The sequence below is a fragment of the Nerophis lumbriciformis genome, linkage group LG02, assembly GCF_033978685.3.
Source record: "Nerophis lumbriciformis linkage group LG02, RoL_Nlum_v2.1, whole genome shotgun sequence".
NCBI classification, from domain to species: domain Eukaryota; kingdom Metazoa; phylum Chordata; class Actinopteri; order Syngnathiformes; family Syngnathidae; genus Nerophis; species Nerophis lumbriciformis.
The window spans coordinates 42,961,923-42,989,865 of NC_084549.2; the positions used below are offsets into that span (position 1 = coordinate 42,961,923).

The 27,943-nt window shown below is 40.0% G+C and overlaps 2 protein-coding genes across 2 annotated transcripts in view; both read left to right on the forward strand.

Annotated features, from left to right (window-relative positions):
* The first annotated feature begins 350 nt into the window (after nucleotides 1–350).
* LOC133609259 (gonadotropin subunit beta-2-like) lies at nucleotides 351–985 on the forward strand. The gene is made up of 3 exons (XM_061964796.1): nucleotides 351–424; nucleotides 504–637; nucleotides 714–985. Exons 1-3 carry the CDS (start codon nucleotides 361–363, stop codon nucleotides 957–959), a joined length of 444 nt encoding a protein of 147 aa, XP_061820780.1. The 5' UTR covers nucleotides 351–360; the 3' UTR covers nucleotides 960–985.
* A 1,333-nt stretch (nucleotides 986–2,318) lies between these two features.
* Nucleotides 2,319–27,943, forward strand: part of papolg (poly(A) polymerase gamma) — a 77,483-nt gene continuing 51,858 nt past the window's right edge. Inside the window, exons 1-5 of the mRNA XM_061963102.2 lie at nucleotides 2,319–2,627; nucleotides 5,586–5,744; nucleotides 12,284–12,350; nucleotides 12,437–12,518; nucleotides 18,168–18,277. Coding sequence (XP_061819086.1) covers nucleotides 2,611–2,627; nucleotides 5,586–5,744; nucleotides 12,284–12,350; nucleotides 12,437–12,518; nucleotides 18,168–18,277 — 435 coding nt within the window. The 5' untranslated portion in view covers nucleotides 2,319–2,610. The remainder of the gene's footprint in view (nucleotides 2,628–5,585; nucleotides 5,745–12,283; nucleotides 12,351–12,436; nucleotides 12,519–18,167; nucleotides 18,278–27,943) is intronic.

Here is a 27,943-nt window from a genome sequence, read left to right on the forward strand (position 1 = left end):
ACTGTTGTTATGGTGAAAAGGTCCTTTCCAACACCTATGCACATTCACAAGTTCTTCATCACCATCATCATCAAATTTGAAGACCAGCCCAGTTTGAGAGGTGTGTCATCCTCATAACATTTAAAAGTCAGCCGGTCTCCCCCTTAGGCATACCACACTCAGGTCAGTACCGTTTATTTATTTTCATGCTCATTTATGCAACTAAAATTGCTTGTACTGACTAGGTGAAAATGGACACTGATTAAGATATTGATTAATTGGTAGTGCAAGTGTAGGGATTATTGGCAGTTCGATTGTATAGAGATTGTGTTTATTTGTTACCACATTGTGAGCTTGTTGGCTGTGCAGATCCATGAAGTCATGGCACCAAAGATGCTGACTTTGGTTTTGACCCTGTATGCATTTTGGTGGATCGGCGCCCCAGGTGATGTGTTCTGTTTTGTAGCATTGTTTTGTGTCATGTAGTGTTGTTATGTAATGTTTTTTTCTAATCATGTGACCAGATGCATCATGTTTAGAAATCACCAGGTATCCATTGTGTCAACCGGTGGTTAAAAAGCTATCCTTGGAGAAAGACGGATGCAAGTCATGTCACATCGTTGAGACAACCATCTGTGAGGGTCATTGTTTCACCAAGGTAATGTTGGCATTTGCCTTCAAAGATAAGCTCTGTGGACTCTGCAATATTTTTTTGTCGGTTCTCCTCCATCCAGTACCCAATTTTCATGGATTCCTTCTGGCGCTATGGCCCCCAAAGTGTATGCTTGTACCAGGAGGTGCGTTACGAAAAGTTCCAGCTGTCCAACTGTCTTCCAGGTGTGGACCCAGAGGTCAAGTACCCCGTGGCAATCGGATGCAAATGTGGTGCCGTCCCGATCGAAACGACCTACTTCACCATGGGAGAAAACAAACCTGACCAGTGTCGTGATGACCTTTACACCCAAAACATGATTGACTAAAAGCATGTGATTTTTGTGACCTTAAACAGCACAACAAAAACAAATAAAAGTGATTCCTGCAATGTATGTGTGCTGTATTTATTTATTCATATGCATTTCAAAAGCAGCATCATGGCTGATGTCACACTGGGTTACAGTGCTCAGTTGCAACATTTGCTGGTTTCATCCACTCACATCATAATATGAAGATACGCCTTATTGCCTCAACACTTGGTTATGGTATTAGTTTATTTCAAACATGCAAACAGTTACAATATGGTACAGCTCATATTTCCAGTTTCCTACTACAGCATTTCTAAAAAAAAAAGTAGGAAGATGCAAAGCTTATATTTAATTCTATCCCTTAGGTTTCATGGCAATTTGTAACACATTTTGTTTGTACTCAATCTGTAATACAAACAGTTGATAATGAGTAACTTGTGAGTCACATCATTAAATAGTATGATAGTCAAAAATTTTAATAAGGTTAAAAAACATGCACCTGGGGATAGGTTTATTGGCAACACTAAATTGGCCCTAGTGTGTGAATGTGAGTGTGAATGTTGTCTGTCTATCTGTGTTGGCCCAGTGATGAGGTGGCGACTTGTCCAGGGTGTACCTCGCCTTCCGCCCGATTGTAGCTGAGATAGGCTCCAGCGCCCCCCGCGACCCCGAAGGGAATAAGCGGTAGAAATTAGTAGCAGAACCTCCAGGTTATGTAAGTTTCTTCCCTCAGGCCATAAGACTCTTGACCGCATTAAAATAATCCCCTCAATTCCCCCCCAAAACGGATTAACTCGCTGGAATATAAAGACAATATAACATACATCCATAAACCTGGATGCATATGCAAAGGTACAATTTATTTATCTGTACAGTAATCTATTTATTCGTATCTGCACCTTATTGCTCTTTTATCCTGCACTACAACGAGCTAATGCAACAAAATGTTGTTCTTATCTGTACTGTAAAGTTTACATTTGAAAGACAATAAAAGGAAGTCTAAGTCTAAGTCTAAATCTTAGATATTTATCAGGATTCTTCCTCCTTGTACTTTATAAACACTTTTAGTCTGAACAGTTTCTTAAACTGGATTGTATTCGTATTCATACTTTTTTTTTTACTTCTTTGCTTGATCCATTCCATGATTTAGTTTCATATATTGATATGCTGAAGCTATTTTAAATGTTGTTCGTGCATGCAAATGTTTAAGTAGATTTTAAACATTAGTTTGTTTTGTTTATATAACTGTCACACCATTTAATATATTTGTTATAACGACCGTATTTAATCCATAATCATTTGTTTCACTTTTGCTGTAAATTGTGGCGGGCCTGGGTGGTCACGTGATGCATAGTCTCTGCACGCTGACGTCATCGCAACAAACTCTTTCAGATTTGTAGTTTTCAACAAAAGGGTCCTCGCTCCTCGGACGCGTGTGTAGTTTATAGGCTCTTTTGGAAGATTTATTTATGAAGATAATTTCCCCTCGAAGATTTCACGCGGAAATGTTAACTCATAAGAAGTGATTCCGGTTCAATGGGAAGCTTTTGAGCTGCGCTCTCGAAAGTGACCATTGTTGTAATCAGGTCGAGGCTGTTGTTATTTCTACTTGCTGACCTTAGTTAAACACAGCTTTACAACAGTAAGAGGGTCAAGTATTGTAAGTGTGATGAAAGAAATGTCAAGGTAAGACAAACATGGGTCATGACTTTCCTCAGTGGGTGCATTTGCGAGAAAGAAACAGAAAGAATAGGCTAAATGCTAACTTTAGCCTAGCTAACTGTCATAATAACCAAATAAGGCCCGTAGCCATTGCTTGCTCGCTAGGCCGTTACGTTGATGTTTGTTCAATTGTAAGATAAATGGTGCCACACAGTGACGTGCGTTAACTTCTAGCTTGTCTCTGATTCAGTGCAAACTCTTAAAGTATGTTTAAAGTGAGGTCATTAAGTCATTTTCGTCGTAGCAGGAAGCTAACGTTTTCGCCCATGCTAGCCCGCTAGCTCTTGCAACCTGTTAGCGGGCTCACGGCTAATGCTCACACTCTTACTGCGAGGGGGTTACATAGTAACTGCTTTACTCTTTTTTTGGTCACGTTTACGATTTGTCATATTTAAGTGTACTGTTTGAAACTGGTTACATTTATTTAGCGTTGTTGGTAGAGCATGAGACGAAACGTACTGCAAAAGCAACAACAACACGACGAATTTGTCAGTAACACCAACTAACCAACATGTATTTAAAAAGCAGCCAAATGTTGTGAAACAGTGCTGTTATGTGTTAGCTTGCCGCATTAGTTTACTCGCTTAGCAGTTTTACGAGAACAAACCAAATATGTCCGATATTCGTGTATAACTTGCTTTCTCCTGTTGCATTATTTCAGTATTGTTAAACACCGACAGTCCAAATAAGTTACTACTATCGTTGATGCCTACCTGTAACTAAATGTAATGGCAACTTGAAACGTTTTTTTTTTTAAATTTGTGTTCTTAGTTGAACACAGTTTTACAGCAGGAAGAGGGTTTAAATGTTGTGCGATGAAATAAATGTTAGGGTAAGACACATGTGAGTCCTAACTCTCCACAGTGGGTGTTGTATTCTGCGAAACAACCAGAAAGAATAAGCTAAATGCTAACTTTAGCTTAGCTAACTGTCAAAATAACCAAATACAGAAGACACGTAGCCACCGCTTGTTGGCTAGGCCGTTACGTTGATGTTTGTCCAATTGTAAGATAAATGTCATACAGTGACGTGCTTTCACTTGTAGCTTGTCTCTGATATAGTGAAAATCCTTAAAATTGGTTTAAAATGAGGCCATTAAGTCATTTTCGTCGTAGCAGGAAGCCAACTTTTTTTGCCCATGCTGAATTAGCCGGCTAGCTCTTGCATCCTTTTAGCTGGCTCTCAGCAAATGCTCGCACACTTAAAGTGAGGTTGTGCATTTTGACTTAACTTTTTATTACGTTTGGGATTTGTCATATTTGAGTGTGCTGTTTGTAACTGGCTACATATATTTGGTGTTGTTGATAGAACATGAGACCTAATGCACTGCAAAGGCAACAATAACATGACCAATTAGTCAGTAACATGATCAACGAGGCAACATTTATATAAAAAGCAGCCACATGTTGTGAATCAGTAGAAAATGTACCCCAGATTTCCACTGAATGCGGAATAGCACCCACACGGTGGCAGACTCTTTCCGTTGTTTTCAAGTCAATGTGTCTGTTTCCACCGGCTGCGGAACGTTAGCAACATGCCGTCGAAGTACCGTACTGCATCCCTGTGCTAAATCTACGCAGAGCTTCTATATTTTCCGTTCACCGCAACAAATCTGTTCAATTTAGCTAAAATGTGCTCGTGTTGGATAGGAAGTCATGCACAAACACAAAATAACTTATTTGGTTTACTTCAAAATTAAATATTCTGTTTTCTATTCTTATCATATTTTACATTTTGAAACGTCGTAATGGGCAGCGACAGACATGAAGTTACCTCATCAAAGCTTTTCAGACATAATTTCACCTTGTTGACACAAATGGAGGAGGACATGCTGTTTCTGGAGGTTCAAAATTAAAGGATAATATGCAGGCATATCTCAGGCAGCCTACATGGGGCCTGAGTCAAATATCTGCTGATTTGGGGACCGGGAAAGCAGGGGAGTGGTTGTTGTGACACGCTCTTCAGGTATGATGGTACTAGAGGTGGGGAAAATCATCGATTTTTAGATCCAACGAAATTTGGACATGGACGATTATAGAATCGATTAGTAAACATTGATAATTTATTTATTGTAAATAAAGTAATGTAGACCGTTCTAAAATTTGTCTCACTGCAGCGAGCCACCTCACCGAGAGATCCGACCAGCTTCTTTACTATAGGGCACTTATGGTCCAGTGTTGCACACATTTTTATTAATTTGATAACTTTGGGAATTAATTTAACTGTTTTTTATTCCAAATGAATTGTTTTTTTATAGTTGCAAGTGATAAACGCTTATTTGGTGAAGCTAATTTTTTTTTAAACTGCATTAAAATACGTAAATTAAAGATGCACCAATAGTCGATTTTTAATCGACTCGTAGCTCCTGAATCGTAATCGAATCGTGAGGTGCCCAAAGATTCCCACTTGTAGATGTTACTGTTGTATTGTTGCTTGTTACAAAAAATAACGTTGTTTATCAAGGCAAAATTGTTGCCTGTGTTGCTGTTCAGCACATATTTTAATGGCAATACTAAGTTTATTTACTTCTGCTCCTATGGAAGAACAGAATAAACTGTTTGTGAATCGCTTTACTACAACTCCCCTCATCACGTGATTACGTGCGAATTTGCCAGATCTTGTAAAAGTCTGCTATTTTGCTGCGTGACGGAGCCACAGCAGAACTGCGGTGGGGATTGCCAGACTATGATGGCGGTGCTGGTACAGGGCGCTTTCGTTCAGCAGTCGTTCCACATAAAGTGTAAATCCAGGGTTACTGTTAGTTTGCCTCATGGGTTTATTCACCTAACATTTTCATGTTAACAAATCCAATATTTTTAATATTAATGTATAACCTGTCATCCAAGAAGAAGTTGGACACATATGTTATACATATTTATCTGTTATTGTGTGATGTTCTCTATATGTTCTGTTACTTTACAGCAACATGCCTGGTGGGCAGCAGCCTCAGAAACACTACGGCATCACGTCGGCAATTAGTCTTGCTCCCCCAGGAGACATGGACCACCAGTACACCAAAAAGCTATGCGACGCTATGAAGCCTTTTGGAGTGTTTGAAGATGAAGAAGAGTTGAACCACAGGTGAGTGTCTGGGTGAGGATGCAAAATCATTTAGCATCTCTGGATTATTCCTTTAATCTATGTTTAATCAGTATTTGTTGCAAATGTTATTTTGAGCATGACTGGGAAAAAAAACTACCATGGGGCCAAAAGTGTTACTAGTGCCAGGAGGGATGTAACGATTGCCGGTGGTAGAAAATGGACGGACGGATGGAAATCATGATTATTCATCACGTTAAGTAAAACGGGATTGGGTGTGGACACGACGCCATTATGTAATTTATAATGTCTAATAAAAAGATTATAGATAAACGTTATTCATATATTTAAAGACAAATATTTGTCTTTTTGGTCATTGATAGTATCAACATGTCAACTTGTTCTTATTATATGATGCCTTTATATCTATTTTTACATTTTGATAGTATTTTTTTTTTTAAGTTATGTACATTCACATGTCCTAAATGTATGTTCACGTACATGCTGTAACGGGACAGATCCATTAAGAATTTTAAAAGAAATATGTTGTACCGTATTTTCCGCACTATAAGGCGCACCGGATTATTAGCCGCACCTTCAATGAATGGCATATTTCATAACTTTGTCCACCAATAAGCCGCCCCGGACTATAAGCCGCGCCTACGCTGCGCTAAAGGGAATGTCAAAAAAACAGTCAGATAGGTCAGTCAAACTTTAATAATATATTAAAAACCAGCGTTCTAACAACTCTGTTCACTCCCAAAATGTACGCAAATGTGCAATCACAAACATAGTAAAATTCAAAATAGTGCAGAGCAATAGCAACATAATGTTGCTCGAACGTTAATGTCACAACACACAAAATAAACATAGCGCTCACTTTCTGAAGTTATTCTTCATTCGTAAATCCTTCGTCTTCGGTGTTCGAAGTGAAAAGTTGGGCAAATGTGAGATCCAAAATGGCCGGTTCCGTCTCGTCGAAGTCATCGGAGTCAGTGTCACTGTTATCCAGCAGTTCTGTGAATCCTGCCTTCCGGAAAGCTCGGACCACAGTTGTGACCGAAATATCTGCCCAGGCATTTACGATCCACTGGCAGATGTTGGCGTCGTCTGGCGCTGCCTCCCTGTCTTAGTGAAGGTGTGTTCGCCTTCTGTCATCCATTGTTCCCACGCAGTTAGCAGTCTAGCTTCGAATGCCCTGTTGACACCAATATCTAGCGGCTGGAGGTCTTTTGTCAATCCACCCGGAATGACGGCGAGTATTGAATTAAGCGCGTAAGCGTGTCTCTTAATGTGATGTTATGAGCTAGCAAATATAACAACTACACTACCCAGCATGCAACGATAGTTACGAGCATGCGCGGTAGCCCTGAGAAGCGTTGTATGCTGGCAGTTAGAATGTGGTTATGAGCACGCTGTGAGTAAACGTTGAGAACTCAGTTAACACGCCTCGTCTGCATTATTTATAATTAGACAGACAACACACTTAATAGGAGCCATTTTGGGGTCTTTACATAAACACACAAATGGAAATGAAACGTCACATATCCCAGCATGCACCGCACGCTTCTTCGTCATCCACTGTTCCCACGCAGTTAGCAGTCTAGCTTCGAATGCCCTGTTGACACCAATATCTAGCGGCTGGAGGTCTTTTGTCAATCCACCCGGAATGACGGCGAGTATTGAATTAAGCGCGTAAGCGTGTCTCTTAATGTGATGTTATGAGCTAGCAAATATAACAACTACACTACCCAGCATGCAACGATAGTTACGAGCATGCGCGGTAGCCCTGAGAAGCGTTGTTGTATGCTGGCAGTTAGAATGTGGTTATGAGCACGCTGTGAGTAAACGTTGAGAACTCAGTTAACACGCCTCGTCTGCATTATTTATAATTAGACAGACAACACACTTAATAGGAGCCATTTTGGGGTCTTTACATAAACACACAAATGGAAATGAAACGTCACATATCCCAGCATGCACCGCGCGCTTCTTCTTCTTCCGGGGGCGGGTGGTTGCTTACAGTACAAGAAGAAGCGCTTCCTGTTCTATGGGGGCGGGTGCTTACCTTGGCGGTTGCTTGCGTAGAAGAAGAAGCGCTTCCTGCTCTACCGGGAAAAAAGATGGCGGCTGTTTACCGAAGTTGCGAAAACGAAACTTTATGAAAATGAATCTTAATATTTATCCATATATAAAGCGCACCGGGTTAAAAGCCGCACTGTCAGCTTTTGAGTAAATTTGTGGTTTTTAGGTGCGGCTAATGGTGCGGAAAATACGGTATATGAATTAACTATACACCATAAAAGATTAACAAAATGCTATGTCACATGAGTGGTTTTTAAAATAATAACTTTGTAAAATGGAAAACCCCCCCCCACAAGTAATGTAAAAAAACAAAACATGATGTGTATCTTTTGATATCAATGTAAAACATGAAGCAGTTTGGCTAATTAGGATTAATTCAAATAAACAAGCTTTGTTCTCCAACAACACCATGTGGTTCAGTGCAACAGTTTGGCCAAAAACAAACAAACCGGTGTGATACATATATACATACATACATACATGTATACATCTAATACACAATTTTAGTAACCTCACTAACGACTCCGCGTGTTGGCATTTAACAGCCTGCGTTAAAGTCGAAGAGATGATAAAACATTAACTCAGTCACAGCAGCTGAGTGAAGGAAGCTGTGTTAAGAAAATGAAAGCAACATCACATACATTTGCAAGAAAAAGTATGTGAACCATTCAGTATTACTTGGATTTCTTTATATATTGGACATGAAATGTGTTCTGATCTTCATCTAAGTCACAACAATAGACAAACACAGTCTGCTTAAACTAATACTGCACAAAAAAAATGTTTTCATTTTGTATTTAACAGTCAGTGCAGGTTTGGAAAAACTGAACTTTTGGATTTATAAACTGGACACTCTTTTGGCATCAATAACCTCAACAAAATGTTTCCTGTAGTTGCAGACCAGATCCGTACAATAGTCCGGAGGTATTTTAGACCATTCCTCTTTACAAAACTGTTTCAGTTCAGCAAAGTTCTTGGGATGTCTGGTGTGAATTGCTCTCTTGAGGTCATGCCACAGCATCTCACTCGGGTTGAGGTCAAGACTCTTGTTTGGGCCACTCTGTTTAAGCCATTCTGTTATTGATTTACTTTTATGCTTTGGGTCGTTGTCCTGTTGCATCTCCCATCCTCTTTTGAGCTTCAGTGGGGGGTGCGATGCCAGAGGTGGCGCGTGTCCTCGTGGGACATGCTTTTTTTGCCGTACAAGAACCTGATGAAGCGTATGTTGCACTTGGCTTCACTGTAACCACGGTGGGAGACAAGGAAAGACCGGTGTGTTGTTTCCTTTAATGTTAATAAGCTTACAATGATATGCAGAGGTATAGTTGCAACAATTTTATAGACAAACTGCACTATTTATAGTCACAATGGAGAGTAGGGGGGTGCATAATATTTTCATCTTCCTGGGGGGCGGGACAGAAAATATTTGAGAAGCACCTGCTGTAGACCATGGACATCAGGGCTTTTAGAGGTACTTTTGTAACCTTTTCCAGCTTCGTTTAAGTCAACAATTATTGATTGTAGGTTTTCATAGAGCACTTTTGTGCAAGGCAATCGTTCACATCATGCAATACTTTTGAGAACAGCAAACTCAAATATGGTGTGTGTTTTTATAGGGCAGGGCAGTTTGAACCAATATCTGCAATCTCATCACATTGGTTGGACTCCAGGTTGGCTGAGTTCTGGCTCCGATTGACTCTTAGATACGTTATTAGCGTAGGAGTTGACATATTTTTTCCATCCTTTACTGTGAATGTTTATATGTTGTGGTCAGTAAAAAAAATTAAAATGGGACATTTTTTGTGCTGTATTAGTTTAAGCAGACTGCTTATCTATTGTTGGGACTTTGATGAAGATCAGAACAAATTTTATGCCTAAATTATGCAGAAATCCAAGTAATCCCAAAGGGTTTACATACTTTTTCTTGTACTGTATTATTGTCCTCCACGGTATACTTTAAGTGTGGGACAAATGCGTCTGTCTCCAATACTGTCCACACCTGTCACCATCTAATAACAGCAGTGCACTCTTAAACGCACGCCGAGACCGTACGCTGTGGTAGTGAAGCTAGAGAAATAAATTGAAACGAAGAGATCAGCTTCTTTCACTCGGAGGGACATTGTTTTCTCAAGCCAAACGGCACAAGTGCGACTGTTTCCAGGAAAAAAGCAGTGTTGCCTAAAATGCATTAATAAATGCCGGTTTTAGATAATAACAAATTTAAACGGTAATACTAACCGTCACAATACCGTTTACCGTTGCATCCCTATTATGTACACACAAAATGTATGCCATCCATCCATTTTCTACCGTTTGTCCCTTTCGAAATGCGGGGGGTGCTGGAGCCTATCTCAGCTGCATTCGGGCGGAAGGCGTGGTACACCCTGGACAAGTCACCACCTCATCGCAGGGCCAACACATATAGACAGACAACATTCACCCTCACATTCACACACTAGAGCCAATTTAGTGTGCCAATTGTGCTTATCTTTTCTACTTTAATTATAAAATACATTTGAGATGGGACAAGACCATTAAAAAAAATCATAGTTTTCACAGTGTAAACTCGGGCTGTTTCTATTTCCCGGGAGACGCCACTTCAAGGAATATATTGCTACCACTGCTGTTGCCGTGATGTCAATAAAAGACGAAGGCAGCGGGTGATCGCTCAAAGGCAACATCCTTACAGCCCCATTGACATTACTGATTGGGCATGTGGGTCCTTCCGTCTGTGGGTCGGCCTTTATTGCCGGAAAGGGACCCGTGAGAGGGCCGGGTGCCGCGATTCCACCTCGCTTCCCTCGACTGAGCGGAAGCGAGACGAAACGACGCGTCTGCTTGTCCTGCATTAAGGCCCCACTGCCTCTAAACGTGAAAAAAGTGTTTTCATCATGCTTTTGCGAAACACACGAAACGTCTCAAAAACCACCTCATGAGAGCGCAAAAATGCTTCAGCAATAATCGAGTTTTACCGAAATGTGGGTGTTTCCATTACCAGTTTTCTTATTGCGCTATTTGGTTTTGCGCATTTCTTGGGGAAAAGCAGCTTCTGCTGTCTTCATGTCTTGTCTTCAAGTGATAGAAAGTAATTTGTGTTCAAGTCACTAGCAACTGGGGATGTAAATCTCTGTGATCTCTTTGTGATGCAATTCGATTTAGTGTATGATCAATTCGATTTGATTCCATGGTTAACATTTGTTGATGGACACATTCTTTTTTTTTTTAAACCACAAGAGAACAAAGGCATTTCTTCTTTTGCATGCTCTCCTGCTCCTGTTAGAGGATGAATATTTAGGACCATGGCACCAAGCGCTCGGGTTCGATCTGTTCACGCAAAGTCTCTGAGCATGAACTGATGGGACAACTGATCAGTTGAATGCCATGAGAATAACAATAACCTGATGAACGAGAGCACCCATACACACATTCATCTTCAAATACAAAAAAATGTACACTCTATAAATGTGACATGCTTCCGGTATTAAAATTTTATTAAAACATAACATATATGTATTACTGTATATGTTAAATGAAATAAAAAGGCAAGTCAACACAGACGCCTAGGGGTTCCAGTCAATGGCTTCATTGAGTGGGTAGGCCTTCTGGGACAAGGATGGGAAGTGACGTGTGTTGTGGAAGTGTAAGGTGAAAGCAATGTTGCCGGAAAAGACAGCGAGACATGGAAATTGAGCCTGTTTTACGAGAATGTTGCGTTTTGTGAAATGAAGAAAGTAAAACTGGGAATCTATCTGAGCCTTTATTACTTGGGATGTTACAATATTGAAGGCCACCACAGCACAGAGGTGGTCTGCGGTGTTGACGTTGCGTATCTTGTGGGTAATTATTTGGCGGGCAGCCGTGACTTTCGTGTTGTTTTAAAGATAAACTGTCTACTGATTGATACTAATGTATCTAGTCTATTCTCGTCTCCAGTTACATAAGTAATGTAACAAGCGAGTGACTCTTTTCATGGACAACCCAGGCTCTCGCGTTGTTTTAAAGACAAAACCTGTCAACGTATTTCTAGTTCGGCGCCTTAACCAGTTTATCTTTGTGTTATTCTAAGCATTCACAGCGGAATCTTACCGATTGGGGGGGACTGTAACAAATGTAGCCGAACCGGCCACTTCTCGAGACGGATATCTGGTCGCATCGGTTTATCGTTAACCCTACTAACAATGACTTGGTGGTGGCATGTTTTGTACATTAGTCTACCTATGTTTGATAGAAGAGATCCTCTCTCCTCTTTTTTTACCCCAATTCCTCTTTAGGTTTTGTTTGTTTAGCTTCTATTTTATTTTCCGTCTGTGCAATGTTAACATCCATGTTACTTACAGCTCAGATGTTAAAATGAATTTAAACAATAAAGCGCTATATTGTACAATTAACATTTTCATGTAGTACTACAATAAATAACGTAATATTGCACAGCACAGATAAGAGTGTACTATTTATAAATAGTATGAATCACCAACTTAAATACTTTGTGATTTCAGACTTGCGGTTCTGGGAAAATTGAATAACTTCGTTAAAGAATGGATCGCAGAGATCAGTGAATTGAAGGTAGGTTAAATGTTAGAAAACATTTAAGATGCTGTATGAAATCTATTTTGGTTCTAAAAGGCAAATGAAAACCTGTCTTCCAACAGAACCTTCCACCATCAGCGATAAGCTGTGTCGGGGGCAAGATATTTACATTTGGTTCATATCGTCTTGGAGTCCATACAAAAGGTATGTGAAGAGCATAGATAGATACGTTGTCTTACCAACATAAGGTCAGTTTTCACTTGGATGATTTTTGTCTATTTTGTTGAAGAGCACAAAAACAGCAAAAATATATGCCTCACATGACACGTTTAAATGTAATGTGCAAAACTATGGTTTTAAATTATGGAATATATTTTGTAGTCAAGCGTTTTGTTTTCGTTTTGAAAGCCATGCATTGGGAATATCAAACACTTGAGTGTCTGACCCTAGATTTCCACTGGATGCAAATCGGCTGCACAACAGTGCCTCCACGGCGGCAGACTCTTTCCGTTACTATTCTGGTCAATGTTTCAGTTTCCAGCGCTGGCAGACCCCTGCGCACGACACCGCCATGCCGGTGCCGTACCGTATCCATGCGCTAAATATACGCAGAGCTTCTGTTTTTGCCTTTTGCCGCAACAAGGATCTGCATGTGTGAGACAGGAAGTCATGTACAAATACAAAATAAATTATCTGGGTCACTCTCATTTTAAAATACTCCAAAAGCAGATCGTATTTCACACTTTAAAACATCCTAATGGGCGGGTACGGACCTAAAGTCAACTTGTCAAAGGTTTTCAGACATCATTTTAACTAGTAGACATAAATGTATGAGGACATGCTGATTCTGGAGGTCCAAATTCAAAGAATTATATTGCAGGCATATCTTGAACAGCTATTTCGTGGCTCTTGTGATAGGGCTGAACCATTATGGCAAAAACAAAAATGATAATTATTTTGTATATAAATTACGGTAATAACAAACAAGTAGGGATGTCACGGGATGAACATTTTTTATCACAGTTATTGTGACCAAAATAATCACGGTTGTCATTATTATTGCGGTATTCTTAAATGTGCTCAAAATTTTCTGAAAATCCCTATACTGAACTTGTTTAACCAATTTTTATTAAAAAACACAAAATGTATGTATGTACAAAATGTAATGTGCATATGAAAGCAATACAAGCATTATAAATTAAGTAATATGCAGAAACAAAATAATAACGCAAATAAATGTGAACATTGTGCAAGATGGCAACTTACATATAGGGCTGCCCGGTTATGGCCAAAATAATAAGTATAATGATTTTTATCAATATTGAAATCACAATTATTTATTATGTTAAGTAAAACAGTGTTGGGGTGGGGTGTGAGTGTGACACTATCATGTAAATTGTAATATCTAATAAAAAGGCTATAGATAAACGTTATTCATATACAGGACTGTCTCAGAAAATTAGAATATTGTGATAAAGTCCTTTATTTTCTGTAATGCAACTAAAAACATGAAAATGTCATACATTCTGGATTCATTACACATCAACTGAAATATTGCAAGCCTTTTATTATTTTAATATTGCTGATTATGGCATACAGCTTAAGAAAACTCAAAAATCCTATCTCAAAAAATTAGAATATTTCCTCAGACCAAGTAAAAAAAAGATTTATAACAGCAAAACAAAATCAAACATTTGAAAATGTCAATTAATGCACTCAGTACTTGGTTGGGAATCCTTTTGCATGGATTACTGCATCAATGCGGCGTGGCATGGAGGCAATCAGCCTGTGGCATTGCTGAGGTGTTATGGATGCCCAGGATGCTTCAATAGCGGCCTTTAGCTCATTTGCATTATTGTGTCTGGTGTCTTTCAGCTTCTTCTTCACAATACCCCACAAATTCTCTATGGGGTTCAGGTCAGGGGAGTTGGCAGGCCAATCGAGGACAGTAATACCATGGTCAGTACACCAGTTACTGGTGGTTTTGGCACTGTGGGCAGGTGCCAGATCATGCTGGAAAATGAAATCATCATCTCCATAGAGCTTTTCAACAGATGGAAGCTTGTAGTGTTCTAAAATATTTTGGTACACAGCTGCATTGACTCTGGACTTGAAACAAAGTGGACCAACACCAGCAGCTGATATGGCTCCCCAAACCATTGCTGACTGTGGGAACTTCACACTGGATTTCAAGCAACTTGGATTCTGCTCCTCTCCAGCCTTCCTCCAGACTCTCGCGCCTTGACTTCCAAATGAAATACAAAACTTGCTTTTGTCCGAGAACAGGACTCTGGACCACTCTGCAACTGTCCAGTGCTTCTTTTCCATAGCCCAAGTCAGATGCTTCTTCCATTGTCTTGAGTTCAGGAGTGGCTTGACCATGGGAATACGGCTATTGTAGCCCATTTCCCGGACACGTCTGTGAACAGTGGCTTTTGATACCTGGACTCCAGCTTCAGTCCTCTGTCTTTGAAGCTCCCCCAAATTCTGGAAGCGGCTCTTCTTCACAATGCTGTTAAGGCTGCGGTCCTCTCTCTTGGTTGTGCAGCGTTTCCTGCCACATTTCCTCCTTCCAACAGACTTTTTGTGAATGTGCTTTGAAACTGCACTCTTTGAACAGCCTGCTCTTTTAGAAATTTCTCTTTGTGTCTTACCCTCCTGATGGAGGGTGTCAATGATGGTCCTCTGGACAGCAGTCAGGTCAGCAGTCTTCCCCATACTTCTGATTTAGTTTATGAACCAAGCTGAGGGTTTTTAAAGGCTCAGGGAAACCCTTGCAGGTGTTTCGAGTTAATTAGACGATTCAAGTGATTAGCTAAATAGCCTGCTAGTATACTTTTTCATGATATTTTGAGATAGGATATTTGAGTTTTCTTAAGCTGTATGCCATAATCAGCAATATTAAAACGACAAAAGGCTTGCAATATTTCAATTGTTGTGTAATGAATCCAGAATGTATGACATTTTCATGTTTTTAGTTGCATTACAGAAAATAAAGGACTTTATCACTATATTTTAATTTTCTGAGACAGTCCTGTATATGGCTGCTTGTGTATTTGGTGTTGGCACTGACCTGGGGGCAAAACAGACAGTAATTAGGTTGGCCTACTTACTTTTAAAACAATTATTTGAAAAACATTGACTATACAATTACCTGCAGTATATAATGATATAAGTTAAGTTAAAGTACCAATGATTGTCACACACACTGGGTGTGGTGAAATTTGTCCTCCGCATTTGACCCGTCCCCTTGTTCACCCCCTGGGAGGTGAGAGGAGCAGTGGGCAGCAGCGGTGGCCCCTACCGATCTCAGGGCGGACACTCTAACCACTAAGCCACTGAGTAAGTAAGAATTTACATTCAAACTATAAAAATAAGCACAGCCTAAGCACTTGCGTACGAATGATGGGCTCATAGCTTGTGTGGTGGGGCCACTTTTGCTTGGGACACTCAGATGATTTTGAAGCAGCCTTCAAGCGCTCTGTGGTCCATATCCACCTGTGCTGCAATAGCACGCTGCAGTGTCCTCCCTAAAAACAACCAAATATTTCTTAAACTATCCATCTAAACTATATTATTTTAGTTTTTGTGACTTTACTAGTTGAGTGCTTTTAGGTACTACCATTTTTAATATTCTTATGCCTGAGCCAGGTAAATTTATTTAGCCACTGCTTGTCAAAGCCACTGGCTCTGTGTTTTTGAGAAGATCTGTAAAGAGTACGGTAATAACAAATGTTATGCTCCTAATTGGAAACGGATTAAAGAACCCTCTCCTCGCCGACTCGTCCTGTCCTGCATTCTGACCCTCGCTATCACCAGTCCCTTGTGAACTACTTTCAGACCTGACAAAAATTTCCACATGTTGTCACCACCATGAATTATTACAATTTAACTGCCTGTTACGTTAATTTCTCTGCCCTGTTTCACCTGGACTCTTGACTTTCCTCCTCGCGAGATCGCTTTTTAAAGTAGTGGCTGATTTTGCCTGCCATATCTGCAACGCTAAAAACATAAACGTGACTCTGACACGGACATTTTTAAATAAACACGACATGCTTGTAATGCTTTCTTGGGGTAACTCCTTTTAGTTGACCTTGTATCAGTCAATTTGTACCGTCATGAAACCCTACCTGATCCTATGCAAACTTCTAATAAATTCTCAAAATTAATAGATCTATTATAGGATAGCATAGGTCTTTATTGTCATTGCACAAGTACAACAAACCTTTGTTTTCAGCACAAACCCGTTCAAGATTAGACAAACTGTGTACAGGGTTACAGAACAGGAACGCTGATGGGTCACCACAAGGCGCCCTGTGAAAGATGGGGAAAAAGGTAAACGCTGGGGAAGGATGAGTAAAAAAAATACAATCTAGACTGGGCTCCTAAGGGGGCCCAGTCTGGAGTGGGAAAAAACCTCCATAGCAAAGCACACATACATATTACAACGTACATCTCGAGATATCCAGCAACAGAGGGGAGGGAGTGGGGGCTATGGTGGCAGGCCGCAGCTCTCAGGCGCTGCCCATCCTTCCATCACCACTATGGGATTTGCATTGAGGGCGTTGGATTGGGGGTGGAGTATATGTGTGTGGCGTATATTTTTTTGTGGGTGCATGTGTGTGGGTAAGCCTGCAGTGTGTCTCAGTTTGTTGAGTCAGGGCTAGAAAAGTTGAAACACATCAAGCAGAATCTGCAGCTTCTCAATATCTTTATGGATAAATGTTCGTTGTTTGGACATCTATGGCTGCATGCTACAACAGCTTGTGGGATGGGTACAGACAGCGCCCTGGGGCTGATTTGCCAGTTAGGGCATATTTTTAAAGTTTTGTTTTTATTTTTTGGCACCGACTATTTATTTTTTATTTTGGCTTCTCCTTCTTCCACTAACTTTCTTCGTCCCAATGGTTGAAGGACGGGATGCCGCTCTTTGTCAACAGTTTAAACAACTTAGATTTGTTACTTTTCTAAACGAAGCAAGAGCAGCAACATGTAACAATAAATTAACATTTTATTTCTCAAGCAATTCTGTTATAGATATTAACTCAACTAATGGTTAAAAAGGCTGTGTTTGGAATTTTGCCTATTGTTCACAATCATTATAAAAGACATGACGACAGATTAAATAAATAACGTAAATTAAAGTCCACTTAAAGCAGAGACAATGGGAGATCCTCTATATCGCCCATAAAATCCAATAAATAACCATTCAAAAACCACCAACAATACTCCATTCACATTTTGTGATTTGAATATCATCCAAGTATTTGTGATATTGTTATTATAAGCACTAACGCAGTCAAACTATTTATAGTGGCGCTGTGATCACAAGCCTGTGTACAATTTTGTCCTGAATGAATGGCGAAGTGGTTCCTTGCTTCCTTGCTCTCTGGAAGTTTATTTTAGATCATAAATCATGCATCGCACTTGAGGACGCATTCCTGTTCGTACACGTTGACAGTCATTTAGAACCCGGAAATGGCGATACGAAAGACGCTTTGTCCCTCCGCACCCCATCCCGTTTCTTCCAAAGGATTAGGTGGAAAAGAAAGGCTCCCATAGGCTCCATTGTAAATGGACTTTCGATCGTATTTATTTAATATTTAGAATGCAAAAAAATAATCCATTGTCATGTCTCGCATGATTGTGAACGACAGGCAAAATTCCAAAACAAGCGTAGTTCTCCTTTAAATTATAACTAAAAGCAGAGAGACAGCTGGTATCTCAAATTACTTGCAAGTTCAAGTACCACTGTATAATTATTATAAATGAAAATTGACAAAAACATTGTGTTTAAAAGTTATTAATGTGTGGATTTTTGTGTAATGCTGACCAAGGTGCTGCTCATTGCAGGAGCTGATATTGATGCCCTTTGTGTGGCACCTCGTCATGTGGAGAGGACGGACTTTTTTCAGTCATTCTTTGAAAAATTGAAACATCATGAAGAAATTAAAGACCTGAGGGTAAGCCAGTTTACACTGCATGAATATATGGTATATGATACTCCTATATAGTATAATTTGATGAATAAATAAACGCACAAGCCATGTGTGGATCTACAAGGGGTCGGGGTATGAACTGCCCTCCCGCTCTGAAGTTAAACATTTTGCACTTCGTTAAAAATTTTACCCTCCACTAATTATACACCATGACTTAGGTTTTCTTTGAAAAGCAACTCTTGATAAGGTATACAGGTGTTTCTAGGTTTACAACAATTATTTTCATTTCCTGTTAAGGATGTACAGTGCATTCGGAAAGCATTCACAGCACTTCACTTTTTCCACATTTTATGTTAAAGCCTGTTTCCAAAATGGAATAAATGTATACCACATAATGACAATATGTAAATATATTTTTGCAAATGTATTAAAAAAAAAAAAAAAATCAAATGTACATAAGTATTCTGTCTTTGCCATGAAGCTCAAAAGCGGGCTCAGGTGCATCCTGTTTTAACCGATCATACTTGAGACTTTCCTACTGCTTAATTGGAGTCCACCTATGGTAAATTCTGTAGATTGGACATGATTTGGAAAGGCACACAGCTGTTTATATACAGGGATCGCAAATGTCCTCTATTACCGTAAATGGATTTCCCCTATTCTTCTTGCCCAGTGATTCTCAAACTGTAGTGGTATATGGTTTACATCTAGTGGTACACCAAAGAATCACATACATATAGAGATGTTCCAATGTCAATACAGCACTTTTTGGGGGTATAGGAGAGTAATCAAGACTTAATCTCCGATACCATACTAATATGTATTTGTAGGAAACCTTGTGTGTACGACCTAAGTAGAGCGCACACAAGCCAATACGTCCATTAGCATGCTAATGTTGCTGCACAGAAATTAGGGCTGGACGGTTAATCGAATTTGAATTTTGATGGCGACTTGTCCAGGGTGTACCCTGCCTATTGCCCGAAGGCAGCTGAGATAGGCTCCAGCACCCCCCGCGACCCCGAAAGGGACAAGCGGTAGAAAATGGATGGATGGATTTCGATTATGGCTTCTCACGATTATGAAAATATAATAATCGGAGAAAAAAAGATTAATGGGCCGCACAATGTGCATGCAAATTCCTGAGCTTGTGACGGAGAAACAGATGAGGAGCGAATGAGGGGGGGAAAATAAAACATGTCTACTAGAAGTTTGGGATGTCACCATGGTTGCTACTTTTTATTTGACACTGCGCTAGTATGCCTAATCAATAATCCCTAAACTCAACAAAAAAGTAAGGCCTGACTTCTGCGTTCACATAACCACAGATGGAGTCACATAATTGGCCAATAAAACAAAACCCGCTGATAAACTCAAAATAATATCAGGGAAATTGACATAAATGTAAGTGAAACGTTGTCATTGTGAGGAGCAGAAACATTTGTTTTGGAAAGTAATTTGTCCGGTACCGCTCAGTCATCCCGACAGACTCAAACGCGGCCGCCCTTTCCTGATAAACAATGTGAATGTCGGTACGGTCATTTGAAACAGCGACTAAACTAAGAAGCTAAAGCTAACAAGCACAATCCATACACCCACAACACATCTCATCTGTTTGTGTTGTTGTAACGACATCATCCATGTAACAACAATGATCAAACAGTGGTCGCAGCTTGAGAGGCGCTCTTTTTTTTCTTTCTTTTTTTTTTTACAGCCTCACGAGTCGCCGCTTTATGTGTCAAGCCGACAACAACCGCACACTTTCCCCTTCGCAATAATAGCGCGGTGCGCCACATCGAGTCTGACTGCGCTAAGAAAATATAAAGGTTTCAAATTAGTACCTTGCACAATCATAATGCACTTAAAGCACTTTTACAAAATGATTATGCTTTGACCTAAAATACTGGTCAAAATTGTCTAAAGATGTAATGCACCAATAAATGTGAGGATTTTTGCATTTAATAACAAACATTTAATTACATTTTATTTTACACGAAAAGCACACCTTATACGTGTAAAATAAGTGTAAAAACAGATTCAAAAACAATTACGAGAAAAACTAAGTTTTTTTTATATGGCTATTGTTAATTAAATTTATTGTTATTATTAATATTATTTTAATTGTATTTTATTTGTTACAAATTTTTATCCAGGTTTTTTAAAACTATTTTAAATTAAGTTTTGGTGGTACAATAAATATTAATGTTTTCAAATTAATGAATAATCATGTTATTAATCGTGATTAGAATATCAATCAAAATAATCATTGTTATTATTTTTGCCATAATCGTCCAGCCCTAGCGAAAATTACTTCTTCTTCGCGTCTTTACGCCGGAAATGGAAAAACCAAAGGACTAGTGGAGGACTGCACTACCAAAGCAAACACCATAACAACACGCAAAATTTGCAATATCTTTGTTTTGAAGGGTGAGACACATGTAGGTTGTTTCAATACAAGCAACATAATGAAGCACTTGAAAGCCCACAATACAGACACAATGAAGTTATCGCGGCTAAAGCTAACAAGGCTGAACAAAAACAACAAACCCTGCCATATTAATTTCAGCGGAAAGAAACGTTTTCACAAGAATCCCACATGAAGTTGGCATTTGCGGTAAACTAATGGAATTCATGCTATTGGGTGATCAACCGCACTCAGTGGTGAAGAATGTGGGATTTCACAGCTTGCCTAGTCGTAAATAACTGACTGAAACAGCCCTTATCGATCTGTATGAGACTGTTGGCAAACTCATCTCCACAAAATTACAAGGCGCTTCACGACAAGAAATTTGGAGCAGTGATGTCATGTCTTTATCAGTGATTTGTTAAAGGAGAACTGCACTTCTTTTGAAATGTTGCCTATCGTTCACAATCATTAGGAAAGACATGATGACGGATGACATTTTTTTTCAGTGCATTCTAAATATTAAATACATTTGACCAAAAGTCTGCTTACAAAACATCCAAACACCTCCATTAGGGTTTTATATACATGATGTAAAAATATATGTAATGTAGTAACAGTATTTTGATCATTTTAAGCATATGCGTCGCTAGGGCTGGGCGATATATCGATATACTCAGTGGCCTAGTGGTTAAAGTGTCCGCCCTGAGATCGGTAGGTTGTGAGTTCAAACCCCGGCCGAGTCATACCAAAGACTATAAAAATGGCACCCATTACCTCCCTGCTTAGCACTCAGCATTTAGGGTTGGAATTGGGGGTTAAATCACCAAAAATGATTCCCGGGCGCGGCCACAGCTGCTGCCCACTGCTCCCCTCACCTCCCAGGGGGTGATCAAGGGTGATGGGTCAAATGCAGAGAATAATTTCGCCACACCTAGTGTGTGTGAGACAATCATTGGTACTTTAACTTTAACTTTATATCGCGGGTTTGTCTCTGTGCAATATAGAAAATGACTATATTGCGATATTCGAGTATACGTTCTCACGCAGTTGCTTTTAGCTGCTGGCATTACACTACAGGCTCTTCCCACTCCTTGTGTCTCCTTCTCACAGACAGCAAGCGCACCTTCTACATACGTCACATACTGTCACGTCATACGTCACATACGTATACGCCCTCGCGGAGCAGAGAGGTAGTGGCATGGGTAACGTTAGCTGTGGTGCGAGTGGTAATACGAGAGAAAGAAGGTGCGCATTTGGTAACAAATGAAGGAAGAATTAATTCCCAAGAAAAACAGCAGGGGGTCCATCGTCTGGCGGTGGTTTGGCTTCAAGTGGGAATATGTCGAACAGACAACCGTAATTTGTCAAGTGTGGGACAAAAGCGTTTCTACAAAAAGTAGCATTACTGATAAAATGTAGCATCATTTAAAAAGTCACCCGCTAGAGAATGAAAAGTGCTTACTCCGCCTGTCAACATCTCCGGCCGGTGCCACGCAATCAAAATGCCGAGGCAAACATTTCCAGATCAACACCGTATGAAAAAAAGAGTCGACAACAAAAGGAGATAATGTCCGCAGGAACCTACCACATAGCGAAGGACGAACACTATTTGATTTCCTATTATGTAGCTCATTTTTATTTGACACTTACTGAAATATCTTGACATCATGTTTTTATACTATTGTAGTGGCGTTCTGTACAAAAAGTGCACTTTAATTTAGTGTTGTTTTGATAAGTCATCTTAGTGACACCATGCACAAAAGTGCACTTATAGCTTGTTTTAAAATGTCTCTGACAATCTTGCACTTTCTGTTTTGGGAATGACATAAATGTTTGTGCCACTGCTTAATAACAGTTTAATAAATACAGTTTTGGTAAATTGACTTAGTTGTGATTTCCTTCTCTGCCTGAAAGTTTAAAATGAGCATATATTAATGCAGTATGCAGTGTTTCCCACAGGACAGGCATCTATTTGTGGTGGTGTGGTCAGGGGGCGGGGGGTGGCGGCGGCAGCGGCGATGACCAAGAAGAACGCGGAGTTGGAATATAATTACAACACTTTATGTACATATTTATATACAGATTTGAACAATTAGTTATTCACTAAAATATATTTATTAATTGTGGTTCTTACAAAATATATATCTTATAAAATATAAAAGCTAAAATGTCTCTTAAAGCTCTGCCCCTTTAATTAGTGCATACATCATCTGTGTGAAGGAGTGAACATCCAACATTAGAATTTATTACTAACGAGCAGAACCGCTCTATGTACAGTGCCGTCTAACCTTAAGCGGCAGCAGCTCAACACATGCAGGGTTCAACATTAAGGTTTTTTTCTACTTGCCCGACTTCTCAAATCTACTTGCCCCAATATTTTTACTTGTCCTGCCAAGGTTTTTTTCTGGCTGTGTAGTGCTCATGGCTTCTATCTTACTAAGATTATTATTATTATCTATATTACATTTAAATGGCATTGCATACATGTAAAATTAAATGCTATTTTACATTATTTGACCAGTAGCAGTTACACCCATCTGAACAGGTCAGCCACCTGTTTAAAGCCCGATCACAGTTGAAATCTTGAAATGAAGGGCCTTTAATGGCCAAAACATTAACCTGGACAACATTTTAACAGCTGGTTGGCTCAGATTTTATTCTTTTCATTGCATTCACATGCTGCAGTGGACAGTGGACAATTTAGCTTCAGTATTAATGCAGTATCTGAAGCACCGTCTCCACGTGTGTATATTGACAACAGGGTTATAACCTGGACACGGTAGCTCGTCGGTATGGTAACAGGTGACTGTTACTGCGTGCATCTGCCCCAGCTCCCGAGTCAAACAGCGGCGGTGTTAATGAAGCAGCGTCAGGCTGCTCACCGTCAGTGAAACGCTCGGTGAAATCGCGGATTAACGTTAAATATATGACGAGCCGCGAGCGATTCAGCTATAACCTATCTCACCTGGTAGAGCACCCGCTGCGGCGACCCAGTTCGATTCGCTTTGCTCCGCGTCAATTCCCCCTCCCCCGTCTCTCTCCAGCTGTCCTTTCAAAATAAATGCATTCAAATCCCGAAAATAAAAATTAAGAAAATCCGAGTCGGTGCTGCACACTGCACAGGTTCGGACCACTTTTGAACTTGTTTGCCAAAACGTCTTACCCTCGTATTTTGATCCTGTCGGTCCGTTTTGTTTTTTTACTTCGTCATCGTCGTCTTCTTCTTCTTCTTCTGGTCCACCACGTGAATTAAGCGCTATTGGCGGAGTTACAATGCATAGTAGGCTACCGCCACCTACTGCACCGGAGTTGTAACTACAAGCAACATTCACAGACAGAGTCTCATTGCTTTTTTGAGCGGTCGAGCGAGTCAAAAGCCGAAAAATCTATTTGGGGCGGACGTAATTCTTTCGTGGCGGGCCGCCACAAATAAATGAATGTGTGGGAAACAGTGGTATGAACAAGAATGTTTTAATGTAGACACATAGGATCATCATACTGGTGTGATTATACAGTATGTAACAAGTGTTAATTCAAGGCTGAGGCAAAATATCGAGATATATATCGTGTATCGTGATATGGCCTAAAAATATCGAAATATTAAAAAAAGGCCATATCGCCCAGCCCTACGCGGTGCATTAATTTCAAAAACACATCACGTTTGCTTTTTTTTTTCCTTCATCACTGATTTCTGCTCATAGCAGACTTCATGAGAGCCAACATATATAATAAAGCATCACTTTCTGTGGAAGGTTTACTGTCATTAGGATGCCGACTGCTGGGATGTGCATTTTCCCATTTAGGTGAAAAACATCTCATATTCCTCACAAAGAAACTGAGTGATAGGGGTGGGAAGAACAAGCGCTTTTTGTGTCGTCCTCGCCAGTTCCTGGTCCTACATGGCGGTCAAAGTGTCCCAAATTGTCGGATTATATTCTCAGCCATCTACTCTCCATATATATTCATACACATTTATCTGGGAGAAAAAAATGGGCTTAGTGTCCCTTTACGCCGGTCTAAGGGGCATGTGCCCAGTTATGTATGTGTAGACTAGGGTTGTCTCGATACCAATTTTTTGGTACCGGTACCAAAATGTATTTCGATACTTTTCTAAATAAAAGACCACAAAAAAATTGCATTATTGGCTTTATTTTAACCAAAAATCTTAAGGTACATTAAACAGCTGTTTGTTATTGCAACCGAAAATTTTGGCCTTAAATAAAATAGTGAACATACTAGACAACTTGTCTTTTAGTAGTAAGTAAGCAAACAAAGGCTCCTAGTTTGTCTGCTGATGAATGCAGTAACATATTGTGTAATTTCTTATTCTATTATTTTGTCAAAATTATAAAGGACAAGTTGTAAAAATTGATTATTAATCTACTTGTTCATTTACTGTTAATATCTGCTTATTTTCTGTTTTAACATGTTCTATCTTCACTTATGTTTAAATGTAAAAATAAGTTTTGGATGATACTACAAATTTAGGTATCGATTCAATAACAAGTAGTTACAGGATCATACTTTGGTCATATTCAGTCCTCTTGTGTCCATGGACGTATTTCTTGAGTTTATGAACATTATATAAAAAAAATTTTAAAAAGAAAAAAGATTTTGTGACGATAAAAAATATCGATGTAATCATAGTAGTATCGACTAGATACGCTATTGCACTTGGTATCATTACAGTGGATGTCAGGTGTAGATCCACCCATGGCATTTGTTTACATTCAGGCGCGCTAGCTGTTGTAAGCGGTGACGCCGGTGAGCTGTCGTATCCTCTTACGTTGTGTAGTGAAGCATGTTTAGCTATTCATCGTCCTGCAGGGATGATACGTGTAAGAAACTCACTTTATTCGTTGCCATGGAGGCCAGGATTAGTGACTTAGAAGTAGCTAAAACACTGCCGATAGATGTTCGCTGTGAGCTAGCTAGCCATGTCTTAAAGCACCTCTTCCTGAGGGCGTTTCAGTGTTATAGCTTCACCTTTATCGTCAGTTTTTAGGCCAAAATGCGTCCGTTCTCCAAACACTGTGTCTGCTTGTAAGTACTCCGTGATTGTGCGTTGCCAAACATGCTCCTCTGCTCGTAAAAAAACCAGCAATGTCACGACATGACGTCATGACCGGTACTTTTCAATACGAGTATAGTACCGTTTTTGATTCAGTACCGTGATACTATACTAGTACCGGTATAGCGTACAACCCTAATATAAACACACACACACACACAATCACACACACACACACACACACACACACACACACACACACACACACACACACACACACACACACACACACACACACACACACACACACACGTATATGATGTACAAATAACCTTCTACCATCCGAGTCATGTCCGTTGTGTCCTTGGGCAAGACACTTCACCCCTTGCTCCTGATGGCTGCTGGTTAGCCCCTTGCATGGCAGCTCCCGCCATCAGTGTGTGAATGTGTGTGTGAATGGGTAAATGTGGAAATACTGTCAAAGCGCTTTGAGTACCTTGAAGGTAGAAAAGCGCTATACAAGTATAACCCATTTATCATTTATAAATGTCAATAAATTGAAATACAAACCCCGTTTCCATATGAGTTGGGAAATTGTGTTAGATGTAAATATAAACGGAATACAATGATTTGCAAATCATTTTCAACCCATATTCAGTTGAATATGCTACAGAAAACAACATATTTGATGTTCAAACTGATAAACATTTTTTTTTGTTGCAAATAATTAACTTTAGAATTTGATGCCAGCAACATGTGACAAAGAAGTTGGGAAAGGTGGCAATAAATACTGATAAAGTTGAGGAATGCTCATAAAACACTTATTTGGAATTTCCCACAGGTGTGCAGGCTAATTGGGAACAGGTGGGTGCCATGATTGGGTATAAAAACAGCTTCCCAAAAAATGCTCAGTCTTTCACAAGAAATGATGGGGCGAGGTACCGTATTTTCCGCACCATAAGGCGCCCTGGGTTATAAGCCGCGCTTTCAATGAACGGCATATTTCAAAACTTTGTCCACCTATAAGCCGCCCCGTGTTGTAAGCCGCATCTAACTGCGCTAAAGGAATGTCAAAAAAACAGTCAAATAGGTCAGTCAAACTTTAATAATATATTAAAACCAGCGTGATGTGGGCGCGCATGGAATCGTATATCAACATGGACGAAGCTGCGTGAAAAAAGCCACCCGGCCTCTTCGCGTAAACTTAAACTTACGGTACCTTAACCACTCGCTCATCTTTTCTTCATCCATCCCTTCGAGTTAGCTTTTATGATGACGCCGGCTGGAAAGGTCTCTTTTGGCAAGGTCTTCCTTTTGAATATCACCATGGGTGGAAGTTTCTGGCCATTAGCATGGCAAGCTAGAACCACAGCGAAGGATGACTTCTCATTCCCTGTGGTGCGAATATTCACCGTACGTGCTCCCGTTGTATCCACAGTGCGGTTCACAGGAATATCAGTTGCTGTGAAATAGTAATCCGTGTGCGGATGGAGAGATTGCGTCTTTTCATGAACCGGATCCCTGTCGTTTAGTAGGAGCCATTTTCTGGTCTTTACAGATGTAAACACACAAAGGAAATGAAACGTACGGTAATATCCGCGCACTTTTTCTTCTTCTACGCGGGCGGGTGGTTGCTTACAGTAGAAGAAGAAGCGCTTCCTGTTCTATGGGGGCGGGTGCTTACCTTGGCGGTTGCTTGCGTAGAAGAAGAAGCGCTTCCTGTTCTACCGGGAAAAAAGATGGCGGCTGTTTACCGTAGTTACGAGACCGAAACGTTATGAAAATGAATCTTAATATTTATCCATATATAAAGCGCACCGGGTTATAAGGCGCACTGTCAGCTTTTGAGAAAATTTGTGGTTTTTAGGTGCGCCTTATAGTGCGGAAAATACGGTACACCCCTTTGTCCACAACTACGTGAGCAAATAGTCAAACAGTTTAAGAACAACGTTTCTCAAAGTGCAATTGCAAGAAATTTAGGGATTTCAACATATACGGTCCATAATATCATCAAAAGGTTCAGAGAATCTGGAGAAATCACTCCACGTAAGCGGCATGGCCGGAAACCAACAATGAATGACCGTGACCTTCGATCCCTCAGACGGCACTGTATCAAAAACCGACATCAATCTCTAAAGGATATCACCACATGGGCTCAGGAACACTTCAGAAAACCACTGTCACTAAATACAGTTTGTCGCTACATCTGTAAGTGCAAGTTAAAGCTCTACTATGCAAAGCGAAAGCCATTTATCAACAACATCCAGAAACGCCG

Bases quoted from the DNA above. Each gene is read 5' to 3' on its own strand.
- LOC133609259 (XM_061964796.1), top strand. From the start codon at position 361: ATGGCACCAAAGATGCTGACTTTGGTTTTGACCCTGTATGCATTTTGG. The intron at 425-503 runs GTGATGTGTTCT...TCATGTGACCAG, and splicing joins TTGGTGGATCGGCGCCCCAG to ATGCATCATGTTTAGAAATC. The intron at 638-713 runs GTAATGTTGGCA...TCCTCCATCCAG, and splicing joins AGGGTCATTGTTTCACCAAG to TACCCAATTTTCATGGATTC.